The 20,448-nt window shown below is 31.8% G+C and overlaps 2 protein-coding genes across 3 annotated transcripts in view; both read left to right on the forward strand.

Annotated features, from left to right (window-relative positions):
• Nucleotides 1–1,283, forward strand: part of LOC108912531 (kinesin-like protein KIF12) — a 59,318-nt gene extending 58,035 nt beyond the window's left edge. Inside the window, exon 16 of the mRNA XM_023455284.1 lies at nucleotides 1,103–1,283. Coding sequence (XP_023311052.1) covers nucleotides 1,103–1,259 — 157 coding nt within the window. The 3' untranslated portion in view covers nucleotides 1,260–1,283. The remainder of the gene's footprint in view (nucleotides 1–1,102) is intronic.
• Nucleotides 1,284–2,590: 1,307 nt separating this feature from the next.
• Nucleotides 2,591–17,576, forward strand: LOC108912536 (ubiquitin-like modifier-activating enzyme 1). 2 transcript variants are annotated; one of them, XM_018717784.2, is made up of 6 exons: nucleotides 2,591–2,612; nucleotides 5,376–6,736; nucleotides 6,791–6,990; nucleotides 11,571–12,353; nucleotides 13,872–14,148; nucleotides 16,656–17,576. In XM_018717784.2, exons 2-6 carry the CDS (start codon nucleotides 5,452–5,454, stop codon nucleotides 17,150–17,152), a joined length of 3,042 nt encoding a protein of 1,013 aa, XP_018573300.1. In that variant the 5' UTR covers nucleotides 2,591–2,612; nucleotides 5,376–5,451; the 3' UTR covers nucleotides 17,153–17,576. The 2 variants fall into 2 exon arrangements, with proteins under 2 accessions (XP_018573300.1, XP_018573299.1); XM_018717783.1 differs by lacking the exon at nucleotides 2,591–2,612 and having other exon boundaries at nucleotides 5,214–6,736.
• Nucleotides 17,577–20,448: the final 2,872 nt, after the last annotated feature.

Consider the following 20,448-nt stretch of genomic DNA (forward strand, 5'->3'; position numbering starts at 1 on the left):
AAAAAAAAAATTACAAAATTCAATCATTTTTCTGTTTGTTATGATTTTTTTTAAATTTCTGAAATCTTCCCTTAACTTCTAGCCTCCCTAACTCTGTTAATTGTAATAGTACAAGAAAAAGTTAAGAGGCCATTTTTATGTAGAATTGTCTGCTTTACAACTTTCATGAAAAACTTTTTTTTCTAGCTCTTACCCTTTTTGAGTTATCTTGAAAAAGCCCTTTGTTTTATCTTTTTCCACCCATGGCCGGGGGTTGAACAAAAAATTACTCTCACTTATTGTTATAATATACCTTAAACTAACTCATATCAAATATTCAGCCAAGTTGACAAAATTTCGATTTAAAGGCTTAGTTAATTGGACTATGTTAAAAGTTCTTTACTAGGAGCCGTATAATTAAAAAGTCCTTGTTCTTTTAATCTTGCTGTAGCTGTATTTTTACAACCGGGGAAGCCCGTTGCCTCTATTGCGTGGTGCATATCTGTAAATTGATTTTCTCGCACGTATGCTACCAATGCTCTGTCTTGATCTTCGGTAGTTTTTCTGTTGATTCCTGTTCCTGATCGACGATCAACTGACAGCTCAATTTCCCATTTACGATGGAGTTTATTTATACATGTGTGACTCACATGAAGTTCTCTGGCAACACCTCTTGCTGACCAACCATTTTCCAGCATTGCAATCACCCGACTTCTGCGACGAGGGGAGAGTTGAGCCATTTCTTTAACTATTTACACTTACTACTCTGTACACTACAGAATCACTAAATACAACTCAACTAATCGCTATTTAATTAATCACTATCCAAATTACTAATAAATCACTCTGAAATCTCTAACTAATAACGAGTTTCTGCCTACAAAATTGACACCTGTCACGTTAAAACTTATAAGAAAATATTGTCACGCGAGTCTAATGGGAACGTCCCATATAGACAAGCGGTTAAGCCGTCATATTTCAAACAAAATACGATTCAGATTGGAAACCTTTATCTTGCATCGACTGTACATATTATTAGTGCTATTAGATACAATTTTTTAATATAAAAGTAAAATTAGTTTGTTATGTGTTCTATACCTACTCAATAATATTTGTTTATTAGAAATGATTCATCCTCCAACATAAAGTCATCCCAAAGACGATTCTCTGTCGCTCAACAGCTACCAGAAAATGGGCAAAGTGGGCAAGGAGAAAATAGTACAAATCCCGAAGTTTTCGGTAGTGTTATATCGTTAACAGAGGACGAAGATCTAAATTAAGAATATCTGCATAAAGTTTAAAGAAACGTGTTGGTTTTTTGATAATCTAATAATTAGTTAAATTTTGTAGAAATCAGATATATGTAAAATGTTTTAAATTCAAATAAAAATGAAATATATTTTAAATTGACTTTTATTTAAGTCTGATTAGACTTACAGAGTGCAACACTATAACGTGTCAAAAATAAAATCGTCCAAATTTTGAAATGAATAAATATTTTTTAGTGATTTTTGAAGTGCACGCAATCTCAAAATTGAGGAACGTTTTCCACGCCATAAATTTAATAATATATATACATTACCCTCAAAGACCTAGTTTTTGAGATATAGATTATTGAAAATTTTCAAAAAAATGGTAGGAGATTCATCAGAATATAACAGTACCTAAAGGATGTGCGAGAAGACGTGTCAAAAAATCTATTCAGGCACAGGAACACCATTTTGAATACATTTTGTAAAATATATTTCTAAATTGCCTAGCAAAACGCTCCCTTCATTTTTGACACGTTGAGTATTTCACTCTGTAAATATGTTTATCAAAAAGATCAGCATTGCAGCATATAACAAGTAACCTGATATCTACTGATTGTGATAAAGTAGAACTCTCATATTTTGTTTACTACTATTAATTGTCTACCGTAATCGTTCTAGAGAAAATGAGTCATTTATTTATTAGTAATAGTGAAAAGTTGAGTGTAACAGAACACAAGCTAGATTTTATTTCGGATAAAATATTCATTATTATAACAGGTAGATTTTGTTGGTTTTTATTTAAATACAACGACGACAGTAGTGTATTTTATTTTATTTTTCGTCACAACAGTTAATTAATGGAAAACCACAAACAAAATTTCATATTTTCTTATAATTATGTGGCTCATATCGTTGACAAGCAATCTAATATGTTGTAAATAACGAAAATCGAAATCAAATGCGTTTTTCGATAGAACAAAACAAGGTTGCTACATGTAAAGAAAGTGTAACACGCAGGTAGTATTTTTAAGTTTATTAATCAAAATTTAATTGTTTTCCTGATGTAAAAATCAATCAGGTCACCGGAAAATTTAAATATAAATTTTAAAATTTTACATTAAATTATTAGTTAGCTGTGTTTTATTTACTTAAGATCTCAGTTAATCTCACTTAATTGGCCAATTAGAATTCAGAATAACTGAGATGATTAACTAAAATCTCTGACAAATAAAACACAGTCATTGTAGACATATTTAATTACGTTCAAAATTACGCAAGTCTTTATTGACCTGTATCTACCCCCACGTTTCATAGACATACCCTACCCTACCTACTTGTTCACTGGATCAAGAGCTTTAATAACGAACCAAGAAACTAAAGGTAGGTTCCCAACAAAACTTTTCGTGTTTCGTTTTCTCCGTTATGGAATTCTATTAGTGATGCAAAATTTAAAAAGCATTAGGGAATAAAGTGGATTAAATTTCAATTTCTTGCAGGAAAGCGAAAACGTTTTCGTTTTGTTTATACCTAGTTTCAGAAAAATAGATTAAGTTGGTTTTTTATATCGTTTCTACGATTTTCCATGTACAACTCGGTATAAACAGAACAAAAATGATTCCATAACGCAGAAAACGAAAAGTGTAAAGTTTTATTACTGCTACCTTAAAGCTACTAATTTTCGAGATACAGTTTGACACCGATTTTTTTATTAAATATGCTGATTTAATTCACTGAAAATTTATACGGAAATTATATACCTAGACGCATTTTACACCCAATTTTATCTCTTCATAATTTTTTTAGAAGCTAAACTGTCTTAATTATCCTTAGAAAATTAAAAATGTCTATGTAATTTATTTTTTTAGACCTTTCGTACATAACATTTAATCATGGAAAAAATAAGATCGATCGGTTATACTTACCTATCCTTTTTGGCATATCTTTTACATTCGGTTTATTAAAGGAAACTTAAAAACTTTGCCTGGATCCACATGCATGCGTGATCATGGATCCGTTGTAACCACGTGACCATCAACATCCCATTGTGCATCAGTAAAGCGACTTGACTCCTTCAAGATCAAACTGGACTGGTCACGTGGACGTGGTTACAACGGATCCGTCATCACGCATGCATGTGGATCCAGCCTTAAACTGAATTTAACTAAATCTCTTAGCAACAGGCAATCAATAATCAAATATCTCATACCGTAGCACCAAACTGAATTTAATTAAATCGTAGTCAAACTTCATTGAAACTGACCGTTAGTGCTTTTAATGAAGACTGTTAAGTCATTTAAGTGATTTATTAAATCATGTCAAAAATTTTACGAGATTATTTACGCACATATATTTCTTATTCAAGAGACTTTAGTTTATTAATTGTCCAATGAACGTTAAGTTAAGATATATTAAGATGAGTCTATAAAAATATATTAGCCAGTAACTTTACCTAACAGTAATCAATCTCGATATTTTTACTTGTTTTGTAAACATTCAATATTAACCTAATCTTGAAAAATTTAAAATAACAGACTTTAGCGCATGTGTACTTGTCGTGGTATTAGTGTCGTTAGTCCAAAGTTACAATTCCTTTCCTTATAGGTACTACGAAAATTTTATTTATACTTTAGTATAAATTCACGGATGTAAGCTCTTAGTACCCTAACATAAAACAATCGCTGTACCTATTTTGAAATAAGCGACGTCGAATGTAGTACATATAAGATTGATGATATGATAAGTAATACATATGTTGTCATATTGAGATCAAATCTAAATACACACTTCTAACTAAACACATGACGTAATAGAGTTCTAGAATTATTGTCTCTGCAGTCTGCGCACACGAATTGGCAAGTCAATAGTAACCAGCGTGACCAGCTAGTCACTCTTTTTTATACCAGATGACTTAAAAGTTGAATTTAACCGCTGTTAACATTTTTTAGGAACTTTGTATTTTCGAACGGATTTCACAGATAGTTGCGCACTAAAGAAGTTTTTTTATATTAGTGCCGAAATACAGTATATCTTAACATGGGCGTATATGTGGGGAGATTTAGGGGTCAGGACCTCCCCCCCTCCCCCTCCCTTAGCATACCTCTTGGCGTTTAGAATTCTGCCTTATTCTGCCTGAAGTCCAGGCAAAAACTAATTTATTTTTGTACATTTTTGGACCCTTGAACCCTCCTATGAGAAAGCTGTAGCTACGCCCATGTCTTTCATTTTGAACTTCATTCATAGTTCCTATTTCTAGTGTATGTTCCATAACAGGCATCGTTTTGCTACAGCAACTTGATACAGGATACCTGTACAATATCAGAATTTTGAGACCGCGCGTGGCCTACCGATAGGTATAGTTTTTGCTGTGTGACCCTGACAAGTCAGTCACAAAACCCTAGTGTCGAACACGCCTAATTAAATTACGTGTAGTCATCTAGGCGGGGCATTTTTTTCCAATAAAATGTGGTCGATCGGTCGGTAGTCTCCATGGGTCGATTGGTCGATATGTTCTCTATATGCTCGCAAATGATTTTAAAAATAAGTTTCACAAGTTTATTTCATTTTTTGCCAGAATGAGTTTCTATGGCAAAACTTCCAAGTACCTAGGTAGTTTCGAAATATGAACAAAAATGATACATAAATCTTCTAGAAGCTTTTGAGCCACCTTGAATTTTGTGCTAGTCACTGTGCATCAGAGAAGAGACCTTCCTTGATGTAAACTGCGTACAACCTACCTCCTACTTACTCGAATATAAAATTCCGTATGTGCAGACGCAGAGACAACCAGTTGTCTCTGATATGTGTCAAAATTATTGTCAATTTTACAGCTTAGAACTTCAAACTTAAGAAGTCGGTTTGTTTTTACTGTTTTTACTTTGTAAATTGTGTAGGTGAAATGAAAAGGATTGGTATATATTTCGAAATTATGTAGTTTCTTTCAGAAATAACGTTGGTACTAGATGAAACCCGACATTAATCACCTTGCGCAGGAAAGCTTGCGCTTTACAGTTCTTTGTTCGTTCACTTGGCATTTCTATCTGTTTTATTCTTTACCGGCTATTAAATAGTGAATATATGAATTTTATAAAGTGATATAAATAAAAAACAGTCTTATTAAACTGTTCTTTTGTGTCCGATGTCTAGTGCTGAAATCGTAGACAGCTCCGTCGATCCCCCAGCCAAAAAGCGGAAGCTTGATTCGAAAACTACAACCCCCGAAATGGCGAACAATGAAGCTTCAGGATCATCTCAAGCCGGTGACATCGATGAAGGGTTATATTCTCGTCAACTTTATGTTTTGGGACATGATGCTATGCGAAGAATGGCCACTAGTGACGTCCTTATATCGGGCCTAGGTGGATTAGGAGTGGAAATAGCAAAAAATGTTATACTAGGTGGTGTGAAGTCGGTGACTCTTCATGATGAACAGAAATGCACTATTAAGGATTTATCATCACAGTTCTATTTCTCTGAATCCGATATCGGCAAGAATAGAGCCGAAGCTTGTTGTAAGCAGCTTTCTGAACTCAATAATTATGTCCCAACGAGATCATATGCTGGTTCTCTTACTGAAGACTTTATTAAAAAATTCAGAGTTGTGGTTCTTACGGCCAGTTCAAGATCAGAACAACTACGTATTAGTGAAATAACACATTCAAACAATATTGCGTTAATTATTGCTGATACAAGGGGTCTATTTGCCCAAGTTTTTTGTGATTTTGGCGATTCCTTCACAGTTTTTGACACTAATGGTGAACCTACTGTATCTGCTATGATTGCAGATGTATCAAGAGATAAAGAAGGTATTGTAACATGTATAGACGATACAAGACATGGAATGGAAGATGGAGATTATGTCACATTTTCAGAAGTACAAGGCATGACAGAACTGAATAATTGCAAACCGATAAAAATTAAAGTATTGGGACCCTATACTTTTAGTATCGGCAATACCAGCAGTTTTTCTGTATACGAAAGGGGTGGTATTGCGTCTCAGGTAAAAATGTCTAAAGAACTTAATTTCAAATCTTTCAAAGAGTCGCTGAAAAATCCAGAATTTGTAATTACTGACTATGCAAAGTTTGACCACCCTCCACAGCTTCACCTAGCTTTTACAGCACTGTACAAGTTCATTGATAAAAACGGTAGGGTTCCAAAACCTTGGAACAATGATGATGCTGTTGAATTTGCAAGTCTTGCAAAATCTATAGCTGTCAATGGAGCAAATGACAATGAAATTAATTCTAATTTATTAGAAATATTTGCTAAAACTTCTGGTGGAGATTTAAATCCAATAAATGCAACAATTGGCGGTATTGTAGCACAGGAAGTAATGAAAGCTTGTTCTGGAAAATTCCACCCGATTTATCAGTGGCTTTACTTTGACGCTATAGAATGCTTGCCAAGTGACCGCAATGAAATTTCCGAGGACCTGGCGGCTCCAACTGGAAGTCGTTATGATGGCCAAATAGCTGTATTTGGAAGAGAATTTCAGAAGAAAATTGGTAAATTGGTATTATTTTACACTCGTACATGTATGTACTAATGCTGTTTTTCAGCTGCACTCAAGTACTTCGTAGTCGGAGCGGGCGCAATAGGATGTGAATTGCTGAAGAACTTTGCCATGATGGGGTTAGGAAGTCAAGAGGGTAAAATTATAGTTACTGACATGGATCTAATTGAAAAATCCAATTTGAACCGCCAGTTTCTTTTCCGACCACAAAATGTTCAGCAGCCAAAATCAGCAACTGCTGCAAAGGTATTTCATAAATACAATAGAAAAATAATTTGCGTATTTTCACTTTAAATATTAAAATTCATTTAGTTTTTATAAAATGTTAATAAACTTATTAATTGAATATGCATAATTTGTGTGGTCTTAAAGGAAATTTTACAAAAATTTCTGTTAAAAAAAATTTGTATTTAAAAAAAATTCTCGGGTATTCCAGGGTTTGTAGCAGCCGGGAATACCGGAAAAAGTCAGGGAATTCATTATTCTTCATAAAAAACAGGGAATAGTCAGGAAAATCTAAAAATATTCATGAAAGTCAGGGAATTTGATGTTTGCAACTATAAATTTTGTGAAAGCCGGCTCTGGGTTCTTGAAAGAGAAAGCTATTTGCGGTTTTTGAAACCTTTATAAGAGGTTCTATGGGTTTAAAAAAAAAGATTATGGAATCCAGTAGAAAAAAAGTTTAATGCATAAACACCAATTAATATATAAAAATGAACTACAAGTGACTTGGATTTTTATAAGTCGGAGAAAATCTGGAAAAGTCAGGCAATTCTTTATTACTTTTGAACTATTTCTTAGGACAAGTATCAGCGGGTAAAAATTAAATAATGAAGTGCATGAACATAAAAAAACAATACATGGATATTTCACAACAACTGATGAAAATTAAAGTGATCATATTTTAATAGTAAAACTTAGGACAATTATTTTTTAAGATATGAGTTCTAGGCCCAATTAGAGAAACAAAATTTCGGTGAAATTTGAGAATTAAAAAATTAAAGCAGGTGTAGCCATAACGAAAGCACATGCAAGGTGTTACAGCTTGGTCGAATCAAATAATAAAAGGGTGATTTTATCAGACATCAAACTAAAATTATATTGTCCCGGTGGTATAAACATTAAAGTAAAAGTGTCTCTTTTTCTGTGCCCATTATCATAAAAATATTTATGTTAAAATTGTATCAAGTTATGCAGTTATTCATGTAGTCACATCATCCACTTTTGGTTTAAATCTGTTGATACATTAATAAAATTTTAGCAAAAAAAAATAGGTATCGAGAATGAACCAATATGATCCTGTACACGGAAAATGGTGCAACACAGGAGCATGGTTTATTAACTTGGTACACACTGAGAATATGTTCGTGTTCTTTATCAAGAGTACAAATAAGTCAAAAATTCTCTAATAGCTGTTTTACATTGACAATTTATTCATGAATAAATTGACAAAGTTTTCATGAATTAATTCACGAATTTATTGGTAAACAGTGTGGTTTTACATTGCAACAGACCTTGTCAAGTTTTTTGACGTATGAATCAGTTCTACCAATGAATCAAAGAAGCAACCATAACTGCTGCAGACTGTCAAGTTTTTTGACGTATGAATCAGTTCTACCAATGAATCAAAGAAGCAAATAAATTTCAAAAATGTCACATTCCCACTCATAATTGTAGTGATACAACAGTGGTACCGTTCTGACACATATTATATAAATATTAGCTTTTGTAAGTAACAAATCAGTAAAAACAATGCAAAACTAGTATGACACCACACAATTATTTACATATTCCAATAACATAACCTCGTTACTGATCTGAGGCTGGAAATCTGTTGGGTTGGTACTTCTGAACTTCACGAAGAAATTGACAAAAATTAAAACATGCTCTAATTTGTCAAGAACTTGATGAATAAATTCATTAAGTTATTTGACAACAGATTTGGTGCATTACACTGGTCCAATTTCTTGATGAAGCGATTTCATGAATTAATTGATCAATAAATTGTCAATGTAAAACAGCTATAAGGAAAATCTCAATATTTTCTTTTTGAGAATGTACTTCCTCTTCTTAAAGTTTAATTCACTCAAACTAGAACATCCTGTAAAAAATACTTTTCATAATCAACTGGTAGATACAATAAAATGTTTTTCTTTTTTTTATTCACAAAATTAAGTTTTGATACCTAGGTATTTAAATTTGGATTTGATACTAATACTTTCCATTTTTGAAATTTCGTAATATTGTAACTTAAACAAAAATGAAAATTTTGTAAAAAAAGAGAAACCTATTTGTGTTTACCAGTAGATTACCAAAAAAATTTGCAAATTTGCTTGCCACCTTTTTTGAGTTCTGCCCTACATAATTCAAAGTTTTGTTTCAAATTATTTGCTCGTGAAAATTTTCTTTATTACCACTTTAATTTTCATCTGCCATTAGTAGGTGCACAAGAAATTTTCTAGAAATCGATTTTAGAGAGATGAACAAAATCGACGTTTGTGCAAAGAGGCATATGCACAAAAATAAATTAATTAATTAATATATTTTTATAAATACAAAAACCGCAATTTTACCCATTAACTTACATAATATATTAACGCAGGGGTCACTTTCCTATCAATTTAGTATTTACGGATGAAATCTAGTTTTTACTAATTGTATGTAGTCAAGGTTTAGCAGATTTTGTTTTTTTTACAGTATTTTAAATATGCATTATTGTTTAGTCTATTAAAGATTGTTCTTTGGATTTCAATTTAAAAAAAACTTAGGTTTATTTAAGTGATGATAATGGTACAGGCGGTATTATTTTAGCAATTTTTTTTTTAAATGTATAGAAAAGTCAAGTCAGCAACCATAACCATTTTCAATATAAATTAATCAGTTTTTTTACATTTTATCAAGTTAGAGAGTTAGTTAATATATCATTTATGGAATCAATTCTGTTACAATCTAATATTTTCAGTTAGTAATTAATGGGACTTTTTTTAAATATTGTGACCCCAGATTATTATAACACCCAATATATGGTGGTGGATTATTTACTTGGACATGCAACATCCTGTGCATGGTCACACTTTTTAATTGCCCTATTGAAGACAAAAAAATAAAATATATTCATTTAGCTTCAACACTTCTAATATATTAGGAAAACTTGATTTTAGCTAACACTCCAATTTTTGAAAACTTTTTCTTGTAGATGATTTTCAGGACCTACAGAGAATTAGTTTCAGGTACTAAAACTATAATTTATTTACCACATAAATGTCTCGCAAGAACATTTTTTAGTCGAAATGAAAATTTCGCACTCAAAACGTGTGTGAAAAGTAGTATACGCATAATTTAGGGACACATGCGTAAACGAAGAAACAAATTATATCCTGAAAAATATTCTTAACATAAGCAAGCATTCAAATTAATATTTCACAATGCCAGTTTAAAAAAAAACAAAAAAAATAGCTGGCTATGGATGGATTTAATATGGATATGCATTAAAGAAAAATTCAGGATTTTGTATTTGAAATTATTTTTTATACCCTAGAACAGACTTTTAAGAATACAATTCATTTGAATATACAGGGTGGTCCCGAGGTAATGAGCCAAAATTCATGGGTAGATTCCCCAAGTAAATATATTGCGATTTTGCCGAACTTACCTTAGTCCAAAAGTTGATAATTAAAAAGATACAGGGTGTTAAATGTAAAATATTTCAGTTTTTTTAAATTTATTCCTTAACAGAGATGCAAATATCCTCACAAAATTTTGGGGATTGGAGTTCTTTGAGTAAAGGAACTGAAATCTGTTCACATTTTGGTTAAAGTTCATAGAGGGCGCTAGCTGCAGTAGATTGAATGTGTTAAAAACGACATAACTTTTTTGTACTTTAAGGTATCTCATCTTTGGTAACAAATTCTTATTTTTCAACTTTTGGATCTTTTTGATCCATGAAAATTGAATAATGACATACTTTAAAGCAGTGGTATTCAACCTTTTTCTTTCGGGATCCCCTTCAAAAAATGTTTATATTCAAGTACTAAATCTTAGTATAATCGGATTAAGTATACTTTTAGTTAGAGTGATTAGGATTAGACCGGATATGGATTATTTTTTAATTATTTATTTTTGTGCCCGAGTGCCTATATTACCATTAGTACAATAATACATTGAAATTTAGACGCAGATTGGTTAATGGTAAATGAAAAATTTGAGCTTGCTTAGTAGCATACAAATCTTTAGTACATGGCTGAACATTAGTAAGTGCAAAATAAGAACAATTCTGAATTAAACTAGCTGCTCGCTATTTTTATTTTTTTAAAGAACGAATAAAAAATTATATAAAATTGTGAAATGCTGAAAACTAAGAGAATTATTTGTTTATTTATTAACGTAACTTTTTTCGTCTCTATGTTCCCTTTTAAGATGTCTCCACATGCCCCTAGAGATGTGCGTATCCTGATTGAATACTATTGCTTTAAGTATTTGAGGTTAACATCATGTTCCTTGCTTGTAATAGTTACAAAAACTAATCAGTATGAGCTCTTGTTTGTGAACATTATTTATAAATATGGATATGTGATTTTATCAATTATTATCCTCAACATTAAGAGAATGAGGTGTAGATTAATACGATCTGTTTTTGTTTCTTTTTAATTGGGGACCCACCAAATTAAATTAATACAAGCTATGTATGGTACTGTGACATTTAAAAACACCTACTCCCAACAGGTTCTCATAAGTCAAATAATTATAAAAATGTTAATGAATGTTTTTCATTACAGTTTAATGCTTTGGATTTCTTTTTTTTATTATTTTCAATTTATTTTTACCAGGTCATTAAGAAAATGAACCCAGAAGTAAACATAGTTGCTCATGAAAATCGTGTTGGACCTGAAACTGAAAATGTTTATGATGACGATTTCTTTGAGGCTCTCGATGGTGTAGCAAATGCTCTAGATAACGTTGATGCCAGAATTTATATGGATCGAAGATGCGTATATTATCGGAAGCCCCTACTAGAATCGGGAACATTGGGAACTAAAGGTAATATCCAAGTGGTAGTGCCTTTCCTCTCGGAATCTTACAGTTCATCTCAAGATCCCCCAGAGAAGAGTATTCCCATTTGCACGCTTAAAAATTTCCCCAACGCCATAGAGCATACATTACAATGGGCCCGTGACAGTTTCGAAGGGCTTTTCAAACAAAATGCTGAGAATGCATCGCAGTACATAACAGATCCAGATTTTATAGAGCGTACACTAAAATTACCCGGTGTACAACCAGTAGAAGTTCTGGATTCTGTAAAATGTGCCCTGGTGGATGAGAGACCCAAATCACTTGAACATTGCATTGTATGGGCTCGAAACCATTGGCAAGAGCAATATTCCAACCAAATCAGGCAACTTTTGTTTAATTTTCCTCCGGATCAATTGACAAGTACAGGGCAGTTATTCTGGTCGGGACCCAAACGTTGCCCTGAACCGTTAACGTTCGATGTAAATAATCCTCTTCATCTAGATTATATCGTCGCTGCGGCGAACTTAAAAGCTACTGTATATGGGATCCCAGTGAATAGAGACCGAGCTTATATTGCTGATGTTGTTAATAAAGTGGAGGTAAGTCGAGAGTTTGTTGTCTTGTTGTTTATTGTTAAAAGTATTGTTCTATCTGGAACAGGATAGTATAAAATGCATTTCATCTTATTGAAAAAAATTAATATCTGGTTAGTAAATTTAAAGTAGTAATTATGCACTGGTTCCGTGACAATGTTAACCTTTATTTGTTATGGAAAGTAAGTAAATAAACCAAAGTATTGTGAAATCAATATAAAGGGTGTGCCGTTTAACACTCCCGCTGCCAATATCTCCGAAATGAAGAAATTTATTTTCGTTGCGAAACTGGGGTTGTTAGGTCCCTTGAATAGCTTCAAATTGGAGTTAGAACTGTTAGTTCAAATCTTTCTGTATAGATGGCGTGGTGACACTAAAAAAATTTTTGATCCCTGGAACATGTAAATGCAGTCCATCTGAAAGATCGTTAAGTTTTGAGTAATTTTTGTAATATAAAATTTTTCTCTATATTCACTTGTTTTCGAGATATGTCGACTTCAATATGCAATGTATGCTAAACAGGAAAATCTATTATTTTATCTAAATCACACCAAGACAAAATATTCTTTTGAAGTATTGTTATAATGACTTTATTCACACCACATACCAACTAACAAACAATAAATTATAAAAAAAATGAATTATCAACTACAGAAAAAAAATTGTACAATGGTAAATCGTATAACCAGTATAGTTAAATTGAAAGACGCAAACTGATAAAACTGTAATTATTGGAAAACTAATATGTGTCATCTGCCTTGTTTTATTTTAAACAAATGACATGAGCCACCTATGACTGCATTTTTTAATAACCTTTGATAAAATGCGGTTCATCTCTGACCCTCATAAGGTTTACCATTGTACAATTTTTTTTTTGTTGATCATTAATTTTTTTTATAATTTATTGTTTGTTAGTATGTGATGTGAATAATGCCATTATAACAATATTTTAAAAGAATATTTTGTCTCGGTGTGATTTAAATAAAATAATAGATTTTCTTATTATATCATACATTGCTTATTGAAGTCGACATATCTCGAAAACAAGTAAATATAGGGAAAACGTTATATTACAAAAATTACTCAAAATTTGACGATCTTTCAGATGGACTGCATTTCCTCGTTCTAGGGAACAAACATTTTTTTAGTATCGCTACGCCATCTATACAGAAATTCTAACAATTCTAACTCCAATTTGAAGCTATTTGAGGGACCTAACAACCCCAGTTTTTGAAACTAAAATAAATTTCTTCATTTCGGAGATATTGGCAGCAGAAGTGTTAAATGGCACACTCTGTATATGACGTGAATATATTGTATTTAAAAAAAGTATTGATTCCAAAATAACAAATATACAAAATATATTGTTAAAAAAAAAACATTGAATTATATCGCCGAAATGTAATCAATTGTTTTTTTTTAGTTGTATGTTATTTACCTGAGATCTCCATTAATCTTAATTAAATAATCAGCATTCAAAACTTTTAATAAAAAAAATTTTGATTTATTAAATATTTGTTGCAGATACCAGAGTTTATTCCAAAGTCTGGTGTGAAAATAGCAGTTACAGATTCCCAAATGGCAATGAATGGCAATAATGTCGATTTGGATCGTTTAACTCAAATAAGAAATGAATTGCCATCGGTTGCTGAACTTAACGGGTTACAACTTACCCCGTTAGAATTTGAAAAAGACGATGATACTAATTTCCATATGGACTTTATTGTGGCCTCCTCAAATCTTAGGGCCGCTAATTATAAAATTCCAGCAGCAGATCGGCATAAGTCCAAATTAATTGCAGGTAAAATTAATTTTATATTATACTTAATTTCATACAAGGTGTAAGTATAAGATGGACAATTGCAATGTTTATTTGCATGGATGATTACTTAATGTGTCGGTGAATTAATTGAAATTTTATATTTATACAGAGCTTTCATAAATGATTACAAGCCATGTGACCAGTAATTATGTTTGGAATAGTAATTTTATTTCTTTCATGTTGGCAATTTTGGGAGAAATTAAAAATTACAATAAGATCAAGATAACATTCTGTTTCACCAGTTGTAATTGGTGTAATTTTCCACGAGATTATGTCCAACCAATCAGGGATTGCATTATCTCGAGTGTAGACGTAACGGTTTGTCCTTGTTCATTGTAAACAAAGCATTAATATTAGTGATGCTATGATTTAGAGATTTTTCGTTACCAGTACCAGTCGTGCAATGAAAGGTCTTATATCACATGCATATAATTTTTACAGTCACATACTTTTTCAATGCATTCGATAATTTTTTCATAAAATGCAAATAGCCGTGTTTGGGGGTAAAAACCATACTGACTAGCTGTAATATAATTTCTATCTAAGAAAGGCGTAAGACGATTCAAATAAGCATATTCAAAAATAAGAGAAAACTAGAACATACGGCAACAATGTTCCAGTTTTTGGATTGGAAATAACTGGATCGTTCTTTTCATATATAGGTACTATTTTACCTAATTACAAAAACTGGAAAAACAACCATAAGTGGTCTTAGTATTACATTTAACACTTTAATATCAAGAGATGGTGGAACCTCGTCAGAACCCAATGATGATTTATTTTTTGGTTTACTTTTCAACAGTTGTAATAATACCTCGCTTATAGGAGGGAATGTTCAAAGTTTTTAATATTGCAACATAGTATTATTAGGAATAAGTCTCCATGACCTCTAATACTTTACTGTCTCAGTCCGAACCAGATTCAGACGTTTTGTCTCGAAAAATTCATGTTCAATGTACTCGTTCCAAATTTATTTAATTTTTTTTTAGATTTCTGTTTCAAAACGGAAACTTTTTTGAACATTTATTGTAATTTTTTAAAGTATAATATTCATTTGGAGTTTTGGTTGTTCATATGCGTTAATTAAGAATTAATTTGTCATAATGAAATTAAAATTGTAATAATTTTTTAATTTTGACGCAACAATTTACCGAATTATGCATGACCAAGTGATGGAGATTAAAACTAATGTTTTATTGTAACATGTGATGGTAATAGTTTAAATAATTAGGTGGATTTCACAGGGTCTAATGACACTTAAAGTGCCAATAAACATGGAAATCTAAATAAAAAATTTAGATAAATTTGGAACAAATACACTGAAGATGAATTTTTCGAGACAAAACGTTTGAATCTGGTTCGGGCTGAGGCAGTACAGTATTGGGGACCATGAAGACTTGCAAAAAATGTAATAAAATGTCCGGGGTCGTATTTAAAAAATTATGTTGATGATGGTCCTGGAGAGACGAAACGTTACACATAAAAATTGATTACGCCCTTCGATAGAGGGCAAAAAGTTGTCATGAGAAAGTGTTCTTCTTTTTTCAATATCACCTCAAACTAGGCTGAAATGAAACGAAAATGGATTTCCAAAATTTCGTCAATTAATCATGTTAGCCTTGATTTTTTAGAGGCATAATGTTGGTACCCTTATTATGCAACTTTGCCCCCATTTAAGCTACTTCGTATTTCTTACCGTTTCTGAGATCCCTGTAGTGAGAATTTGTAACAGCCTGTATAGTGTGAGTAGGGCAAGGAAATAACGGTCTTGATTTTCTGACTAAAACGTTTCAATTTTATTTAAAATCTTCAGTGCTATCAATAATATTAAAAAGATAAGAAAATATTTGCAGAACATATTATAAGAACATTAAAAACATATTAGAATATTTAACAAAAAAAGGCAAACATTAAAATTATTAATTAAATTGTTGGAGAAACTTATACAATAAAAAAAAAAGATTCAAAAATGTATTTAAAAAAGGGATAGGTAGCAGCTTTCCTTGTGAGATAAAACCATCATAAAATTAAATTAATCATGTAATGAATTGAATCAATTTTAACGAAAATATTTGATTAATTTTCATAATAACATTTTTGTATGAGAAACTTTAACATGTTTAGTCGTCGTCTTGAAAATAAATATTAAAATATGTACCTAGGTCTGGAGCTGCTGGGTCTTATAATTTAATTCCCATTTGATCTAGTTAATAATACGATAATGTAAATTTTACTTAAATTATATGTATCTAACTTTTTGTTTTATTTTGCTGATCAGTCATTTTCAATAATTAAAATCATTGTCGAAAATTTAAATCGATCGATCATTAAAATTAAAATTATAGCTGAGATGCTAATGCAATTTGTTCTCATTTTTTCATATGTTTAGGATTATAAGATATTTTATGAGAACTAATTCTGTATTGTTTTGTTTGTCCAATATAATTGTTTAGGAATCTATATTTAAAGTTAACCATTTGTTACAGGAAAAATTATTCCGGCTATTGCAACTACCACTTCTGTGGTCGCAGGTCTTATATGTCTTGAACTATTCAAGCTTGCCCGAAGCATGAAGAGTCTGGAACCGTTCAAGAATGGATTTGTTAATCTAGCCCTTCCATTCTTCGGATTTTCCGAACCGATCGCTGCGCCTAAAATGGAATATTGCGGCAACGAGTGGACTTTATGGGACCGCTTTGAAGTACAGGGTGAAATGACACTCAGCGAATTTTTACAATACTTCAAAGAAAGACACAATTTGGAGATCACTATGCTTTCTCAAGGAGTCTGTATGTTGTACTCATTCTTTATGGCTAAGGCCAAAGCTCAAGAACGTTTGGGTCTCACCATGTCCGAAGTTGTTAAACGTGTATCGAAGAAGCGAATCGAACCCCACGTAAAGGCCCTTGTATTCGAACTGTGTTGTAACGATGCGGACGGTAACGATGTGGAAGTTCCTTACGTAAAATACAATTTGTGTTGAGTGTTTACAGTTTAACTGCACTCTGTTAGGGCATTGAATGACTATAAAATGTGTGCACTCTTATCCAGCTGGGTAATTCAAGGAAATGTGATCTTGTAAATTATATTTTCTGGGGAAAAAACAACACAGGTACTCTTTCGTTTCATTCTTTTTCTTTCATTTTCAACAATAACTCACGAATATTTATATTTTAAAGGAGTAGCATTTAAATAAGCTATACAATGCCGTTATAATCATATTACATAGGAGTGCTGATATTTTTAATAAAATGTAGAACGTGGTAACATAGTGATTATTTTCTTAAATATTTTCATGTGTGGAATTTAATAAATTTGTTAACTGAATTTCGTGTTTTCTTTTTAATATGTATTTCGTTACTGTATTTATAATGTTCTTTAGATTCAATAAATGGTCACTTATTTCGTATGTATGTTTAATTTTTTACTTATAGAACACCCTCCCATATTTTCCGATGATTTATATTTTTGGGTTTTAATAAGCTAACCCATTCTGAAGTTGTGTAATAAAATTAATAGTAAATATGTAACGTCCGATTTTCTTTAAAAGATAATATAATTAGTCTTATTTATTTTTTCAGTATAACCAGAACACCTAAAAATTTTTTGGAACATAATTTTAACAACAGTAAGGTGCTCTTTTAGTATGACGATCCAGTTGACAATAATTTATGACTAGCTGCATCTTTTTTTTATACAGATTAATGAAATTTTTTTCAAAATCTACTAGGAAGTATTGAAGACAAAAGATTCACAACTTTTTGAAAAAATTTGAGAATAGAGGCGTCATGAAAAATGGGTCAATATCGTAAAAAAAATTTTTGTAAAATCAGTTTCTAAGAAAAAAAAATTATTGAAGTTGTAGCATTTACACCCCTTACATCGCTGGGCTTATTTAGTCTCTATATAGTGTTGTGCTCTGTATGCAATTCACTCTCTCCACATGGCCCCAGGCGATTCCGAATACTGAAATACGATTTCAGTAGGCATTACATTACTTTTCCAACTGTCAAAAATGGCTTATGTGTGTAGCAACTCCAAGTTGGTGGATATTGTTTCCATTTATGGTGAAGCCTGAAGCAAGACAACATTTCTGTTATAGTGAAGTGTATGTGTTATGGTGAAGCAGAACAACATTTATGTTAGTTCGTAGAAACTGGGTACGACGACTCCAAATATCTTTACGCGTCGGTGGACAAAATTTTGAACAGTTGTATAACATGTATCGAGTATGTCAAATTATTTTATTAATTAAAACCACAAATTAATTTCATTAATTAATAATAATAATAGCGGCAAAAGCAGTTGAATTTGCTGATATAAAATAGGTGTTATAAAATTTTATTAATTTCTTAAGAAATTTTTAAAATATGAAAAGTAATAAATCATTGCCTGTCAAAGGATCCAGTGTAATACGGTTTTAAAGGGTTTAGAAATTGAATAAATTCTTTATGCATTATGAACTGATCAGTTCACGTCTGGCACCCTTGTTCCTACAAAAATCCCTTTATTATCATAAACTATTTATTTTAAATGTAATTTATTGTAAATACGCCACTGTTGTTTACCTACTTGTTTTTTGGATGCGGTCTCTGATTTACGACCAAGCTCACCACTCGCCAGGTAAGGCGACAGTTGATACCGACGGACGCCCGAGACGCCGGACGTCGGAACGCCCGCTTGCGGTCTTCAGTAGTATGCGATCGAGGGTCGTTCGGCCCAGATCGGCTGGCAGGTACAAAGTCGTCGGGACTTGAGATTGGAGTAAGGTAAATTTATAAACATAAGACAATTGATTCATTTCGCTCGATCATAATTAACATATATCCGGTCCTTGATTATTTATAATTAATGTAAAGATACAGGGGGTAACAGAATAATATTTTAATATTGAAAATTGAAAATAGTTATTTATTCTAAACAATTTAATAGCTACCCACATTACACCGGACTATATACGAGTATACGTTGACAATTATTTTTAAATATAATATTAAATAAAAATATAAATTTTTTTCTTTCTTATACAAAAATTGACCAGAGCAATAGGTACTTCTCCCATGGTTTCATTCCGCGAAAACTGAGTAAATGAATACAGACATATCTGCATTGTGGACACTTTTAATTTGCAACGCTTTCATATTCCATTTTATGTCTGCACAGGTAAAACGTTGTGTAAAACCTAGCGTCTAGACCCGGCTTTACAGTGAACCAGTTTCCAGTGCCGTGCAGAAGTGTATTTTTAAATCAATTTCGAACTGGCCTTTTTGATTTTTTTTACAAATTTGTATTTGTAAGAGTCCCCTTTCCATTCAAACATTTTTTTCGGATATGTTCTAAATCACCCTGTATAGTTGACTATACAGGGTGATTTAGAACTGTTGATTATAATTAAACATAATTCGAATCATTTTTATAATTTTAGGCAAGTCCTAATTTCACAATTCTGGATACATACATCATGGGTACAGGCTTAGGCTGGAACCACATGCATGCGTGATAACGAATCCTTGTAACTACGTGACCATCAACATCCAATTTTGTATCAGTATCACAGAACATAATATGTGATCAGTATAGGGCGACTTGACATTCCATCAAGGTCAAATCGAATGAAAGTTTGGATTTGGAAATCTTGATGGTCACGTGGTTACAATAACTCATTCATGGGGTGCCACTGGTGCCAGCCTAACTTTTCAGCTTCTATTTATTAGCTGCTTATTTCCAATCGATAAAAAATGTACTTCGAAGCACTTCAAGAACACTTCAGACTTCAGACTAGCTTTTTGCGTTCCAATAAGCTGAAACATAAAGTGTTCTTGTTTGTTTTCCCTTACCCTCTGATACAACACCTTGTACTGACGAGTTTTATACTCTCAACTCTCACCTGTTCCCACACTATCTAAAATAAAAATTTTTAATATTTGGAAGATTATTTAGTCATGAATTATTATTTTGTTATTATTCGCGCCACTGTGTTTTAATAAGTGAAATTTTATATTCAAATACTTATGTATTTCTCTCCTACATGTGTTCCAATAAGTTTGGAGCATTTAAAGAACAGAAGAACAATACAATTGGAAAGCAGCTATTTTATGTCTCTTTCTAATATTTTGCGTCTTTATTTCATTCAAAATAACAAAATTGAACTGCCATGTTATGCTTTGTTAGCACAGATCATTGATCTGTGCTTGTTACAACCTACAGTAAAATATAAAATGCAAACAGAAAATGATATATAAGTTTCGTTCGGTATTGATATCTAGACTGGATGCTCTG

This window comes from Anoplophora glabripennis, unplaced genomic scaffold (genome assembly GCF_000390285.2).
Source record: "Anoplophora glabripennis isolate ALB-LARVAE unplaced genomic scaffold, Agla_2.0 scaffold636, whole genome shotgun sequence".
Taxonomy (NCBI): Eukaryota; Metazoa; Arthropoda; class Insecta; order Coleoptera; family Cerambycidae; genus Anoplophora; species Anoplophora glabripennis.